The sequence below is a fragment of the Sinocyclocheilus anshuiensis genome, unplaced genomic scaffold, assembly GCF_001515605.1.
Source record: "Sinocyclocheilus anshuiensis isolate Anshui unplaced genomic scaffold, SAMN03320099.WGS_v1.1 scaffold1705, whole genome shotgun sequence".
Classification (NCBI taxonomy): domain Eukaryota; kingdom Metazoa; phylum Chordata; class Actinopteri; order Cypriniformes; family Cyprinidae; genus Sinocyclocheilus; species Sinocyclocheilus anshuiensis.
Window position 1 is genome coordinate 10,357 of NW_015540987.1, and position 5,841 is coordinate 16,197.

A 5,841-nucleotide genomic window follows, 5' to 3' on the forward strand; every position below is an offset into this window, starting at 1 on the left:
GTGTGTGTGTGTGTGTGTGTGTGTGTGTGTGAGTGAGTGTGTGTGTGTATGTGTGCGCGTTTTTGTGACAAATGAGGACATAAATTTGTATAGTGACAAAGGTATGACATAGGTATTACAAGGAGAAGGTGACTTTTCAGGACATTACCCCATGTCCCCACTTTTCAAAACGCTTATAAATAACACAGAATGGAGTGTATTGAAAATCTGAAATAGCACAAAGTTTCCTGTGAGGGGTAGGTTTAGGGGTAGGGTTGGTGTAGGGCAATAGAATATACGGTCTGTACAGTATAAAAACCATTACGTCTATGGGATGTCCCCATAAAACATGGAAACACAACATGTGTGTGTGTGTGTGTGTGTGTGAGAGAGTGTGTGTATGAGTGTGAGTGAGTGTGTGTGTACCTGGTATTTATCACGTTATGGGGACCAAATGTCCCCACAAGGATAGTAATACTAGTAAATTTTGACCTTGTGGGGACATTTTTGAGGTCCCCATGAGGAAACAAGCTTATAAATCACACAGAATGAGTTTTTTTGAGAAAGTAAAAATGCACAAAGTTTCCTGTGAGGGGTAGGTTTAGGGGTAGGGTTGGTGTAGGGCAATAGCACATACAGTTTGTACAGTATAAAAACCATTACGCCTATGGAGAGTCCCCATGAAACACATGGAAACACAACATGTGTGTGTGTGTGTGTGAGAGTCTGTGAGTGTGTGTTTAGTGTGTGTGTGAGAGTGTGTGTGTGTGTGTGTTTAGTGTGTGTTTATAGTATTTGCGTGATATTTCAAGGCACAAACATTTACATATATTCAATTAGCAATTGTTCAATTGATCCAAATTAACTTTCGAATGAGGAATACAACAAAGTTATTAGTGTTAATGAGGTAATACAACACGAGAAGTGCTAATAATACACCCAAGAGATTTTTATGGAACTGTTTCCAGCTGTTTTTTTTTTTTATATATATATATATATGTCCAAGACACGTTATTAAAGACAGTAGTTATATGGTTTGGTTCTGTTCAAACGCTTCTTACCTGATAGTTTGTCCGGGGATCGGATGATTCTAATCACATATAACAGTTAACGTTAAATCTTGAGGGAAAATCTCTTCGGGGTCGATCCAGAAACACGATTCTGACAGGATTTTCTCTGAGACGAGCTACTTTTACGCCACAAACACATAACGTTCTTAAAGAACGAGTAATAACACAAAATTGACGCGGGGTGCCTGGAACAGTTAATAACTTTAAACGCTGGATTCTGTATTGGTAATTTTCCGGGTTATTTTGGCTCCATTAAAGCAGTTGAACAATTTTTGTAAAGACTTTTAAACCAAGCACTAATGTAAAGAAAGAAATTACGACAGCTCGAAGATTTCTCATCTCCCGCGTTGTACTGTTGCTATGGAGATCTCAGGCCAACGACACTATTCGCGCGGTTCTTTATTTAAAAATGCTGATGAAACGGTTTGGTGTTTTTCTTAGTAAAACTAGTAAATTAGTTTGTAAAACAGAGTAATTTGACTAATTTTTAAAAGACGTCTATATCAGACGACACGGGATAAACTGACTAGGCCCGTTCACACCAAGGACGATAAGGCGATAACTATTATGTTTTAATAATCGTTCGACTATAACGACACAGAGAAACGATATCGTTGGCATCACGGTTTTTTCCGTCAGCGATTTTTCTTATGAACGCATGAGTGAACGATAAAAACACCGACAGCCAATCAGAATTCGACTCGGGCTCGATCATAAAAAAACAGATAATAAAAATGCAGCAAACATCAGTTGGTGTGAACGCTTCAAGTTTACAGTATAAAGTTAATTTATAAAATACATTTGAAAACAATGTTTTACCAAGTAGAGTAATGTAGTAAAAACTAAAGTAAATCGAATTAGCAAAGTGTTTAAAGAACGTAAACTCATTCTCATGACTCATAAAATATTATAAAACAATGCAAATAAGACGGTAAACCTCTCAGGTCAGAGGTCAGATCAAACTAATGCACCTGGATGGAGCTGTTGTTGTTTAACACACATCACCGTAAATCACAAACACTACACAAGCCCAAGATAAATTAATTTCAGAGAGAGAGAAAACACAAGATATGGATGACCTTTGGATGATTTTTCAGTGTTTTATTAAATATACAGTAAAAAATGTGTACAGGTCCATTAATATAGTATCGCCAGCATCAGATATTCTCACGTTTCAGCTGATAGCATGGTGCCAGATAAATGCATCTATGAGATACACTACATCAACACTCTCACGATCCTCCGGAGACAGTAAAGGACAACAGTACCGCGGTGACATTATAAAGAGGAGTCTTGACTGCATGGACCGGTTTCAGTGAAATCTTGCATTGCAATCTGACCAGATTCAGACGCATAGGAAGTCTGAACCATAAATGCATTCATACAGCTCTGTACATAAACACATTCTCTTGGCATACAGCTCTGTACAAAATCTGATAATAGTATAACGAGCAAGTGTTCTTTCCAAAAAGTGACAGACATCACATGTAAAACTGCTTTTATTTTATACAAGGCAACTTGTAGTAGTTTAGAATAAATATTTAACTCTATACACTGATATTGTACCAGTTATTAACCACTTTATAGTTTCATACAGACATAAAAATGTTAAAAAATACTTTTAAAAGCTCATACTCCCTGTTATAGTTGTACAGGATAAAATGTGACTTTTTAAAACATCTCTAGATTGCATTTGTTCAGAGGCGACGCGTTCGTATAAAACGTGTCCTCCACACACACACACACACCGTGTCTTAGTTTCTGTCTTGTGAAGAGTGTTTTCAGAGATGCGAGTCTGTGTGCGGCTCACAGCATTAAGCGCATTGAGGGACGCTGTTCTTTAGCGGCGCCCCCTGCAGGCGGCGAATGGGACGGGCCCTCGGAGGACGTCAGTTTATCAGGAGTGTAGTCGTTCCGCTTCAGATCTGCTCACGAACACACACACAACTCCTCAGAAACAGCCAGATACAGACTAGATCATTCACTTACAAATCAATCATAATTAACACAAACACGCTTAAACTCAAAAAATAAAACTTGACTGAAGTAAATGCTGAATTGTATCTACCTATAGCATATAAAAAGATAAAAATGGAGATAAAAATAAGAAAAAAATTATGTTTTCTCTACATTTCAATGCAACAAAACAAACTAGATAAAAAAAGTTTGTCAAGACAAACTTTAGGTTGGCTTGAGAAAGCCTAGCCTGAAAGTTTAAAGCAGTTGTAAAAGCCTGAATCATCATGATTAGCATGTTGCTAGCATGATTAACAAGTAACTAGCATGTTGTTAGCATGATTAGCAAGTTACTAGCATGTTTCTAGCATTATTAGCATGTTGCTAACATGTTAATATGATTAGCAAGTAACTAGCATGTTGGTAGCATTATTAACAAGTATATAGCATGTTGTTAGCATGATTAACAAGTGACTAACATGTTGCTAACATGTCACTAGCATGATTAGCAAGTAACTAGCATGTTGTTAGCATGATTAACAAGTGAACAGCATGTTTCTAGCATGATTAACAAGTTACTAGCATGTCACTAGCATGTTTCTAGCATGATTAGCAAGTGACTAGCATGTCGCTAGCATGATTAGCAAGTTACCAGACACACTGGCCAGAAGTCATTGTTCGTTCGGTGATTCTGATGAATATATATATATATATATATATATCTATATGTGTGCAGTCTGAAAGTTTTCAGTTTAAAATAGTTTAAAATATTAAAGTTTGAATGTTTTCAAGGCAATACAGTCTATCAGAAAAATAGATATAAAACATATTACTAGGGTACCTGGGGTGGTTTGCTAGGCAGTTTCTAGCATGACTAGCATGTTGCTAAGATGTTTTTAGCATGACTAGCATGTCACTAGCATGTTTCTAGCATGATTAGCAAGTAACTAGCATGTCACTAGCATGTTTCTAGCATGATTAGCAAGTAACTAGCATGTCACTAGCATGTTTCTAGCATGATTAGCAAGTAACTAGCATGTCACTAGCATGTTTCTAGCATGATTAGCAAGTAACTAGCATGTTGTTAGCATGCTACTAGCATGTTGTTAGCATGATTAGCATGCTACTAGCATGTTGTTAGTATATGTTTCTAACATGATTAGCATGCCGCTAGGACAGACAGATAGATGGATAGATAGATAAGGCATGTTTTTTCCCATCCTGCCCCCTCGTGACGTAGCTTCGGCCCACAGGTTCTGATCCAGCATCATTCTGTTCAGCGATCGCTAAACTCACCGGGAAGTTTGAGTTTTCTGCAGCACGAGTTACAGTGATGCTTGGTGCGGAAGTTTCGAATGGCATCGTCTCCAAGATTCGCAGGGCCAAAGATCATATCATAAGACCTGACACAATCAAATACATTAGAAGAACATTTATAAATTCTACAATACTATACAAGTTGTAATAGACCTTAGTAATAGACAACAGCACAATTCACTAAACGCACTGTACTTCAGTCCCTCACAGCTTGATTTTATTGGTCAAAAATTAAATTAGGTGCTAACCATGACTAGTGGTGTTGAAATTAATAAATTCTGCATCGATGCAGTAACGGCTTGTTTCCACCGAGCGGTACAGGTCAGTACAGTACAGTACAGTACGCTACGATTCCGGACCGAACACCCCGATCCAGCTTGCGTTTCCATGCCAACAGTACACTTACAGTGTATGCCGGGAAGTAGCGATGCACGATAAAGCGTGACAATAAGCACAACTCTGCCTCTCTTTGTTAAATGTCCGATTTAATGAACAATAATACCCATTATAAAAGTATAAGTACAAAGTATATAAGAGGAAATAACGACAAAAGAAAACAATTCAGTCAAACGTATGCTACAATTTCAGCGCTGTACTACAGTAAAGTTCAAAATAAATATATAAAATTAACTTTGTGCTCAGCCAAAACGATATGACCAGGAACAAATAATAGATTAATGAGACCACGAATGCCTGTTAATTTACCCAAAACGAATTGTATCTCATGTTTAATCACTACCGAGACCGTGATTAAGGCTGCTCTGAAATCTTCATAGCAAATTTTCAAATAAGCAAACCGCAGATTTGAGTTTTAAGCAACTACATTCTCGCCTGAAAAACTCCTAAAACTACATTTCATGACACAATAACAGTAATATTTAGAAAATTACACGGGTTTTTGGGCAATGACGTTAGACAAGAACGCATATTGAGAAACGGCTAAAAGTAGCCTTCTTATATAATTTAATAAAAATGCACAAAAATTATTTGACATAAAATGAATATGAAAATGGAGCAATGTGCCGTAATATTGAAAATTGAGGATGCAACGCATTGTGATATCGAATCGTTGTCATGGTAATCATAACCAGAGGCGGACAAAGTACTCAACTCCATTACTCGAGTGAAAGTACAGATACTGCTGGTCAAATATTACTCCATTACAAGTAAAAGTTGTAAAGACAGATTTTTACTTAAGTAAAAGTACAGAAGTACTTGCTTTTAAAAGTACTTAAGTACCAAAAGTAAATTTCCTTTTTTATGTCAATGCACTGTTTTATTATTGTTGTATGTAATACTTGCCATACTTCTGAAGAAACTTACAATACAACCGAATCGAATTGTGAAACCAGTAATAATTCACACCCCTAACCCTGACTAACATCTGTATTCTTAAAATAGAGGTCATTTTCATTCATGTTACAGACAGCATTTCTCACCCTTTCTCTCCGCTCTTAATGACTGACGGATCTGTCAGTATCTCGCCGACCCCTAGAGAGAGAGAGAGAGAGAGAGACAG

At 37.1% G+C, this 5,841-nt stretch overlaps 1 protein-coding gene across 1 annotated transcript in view; it reads right to left on the reverse strand.

Annotated features, from left to right (window-relative positions):
• Nucleotides 1-2,135: 2,135 nt before the first annotated feature.
• trpm7 (transient receptor potential cation channel, subfamily M, member 7) overlaps nucleotides 2,136-5,841 on the reverse strand; it is a 54,923-nt gene continuing 51,217 nt past the window's right edge. Inside the window, exons 39-41 of the mRNA XM_016488374.1 lie at nucleotides 5,762-5,813; nucleotides 4,302-4,408; nucleotides 2,136-2,974 (exon numbers count right to left, since the gene is read on the reverse strand). Coding sequence (XP_016343860.1) covers nucleotides 2,856-2,974; nucleotides 4,302-4,408; nucleotides 5,762-5,813 — 278 coding nt within the window. The 3' untranslated portion in view covers nucleotides 2,136-2,855. The remainder of the gene's footprint in view (nucleotides 2,975-4,301; nucleotides 4,409-5,761; nucleotides 5,814-5,841) is intronic.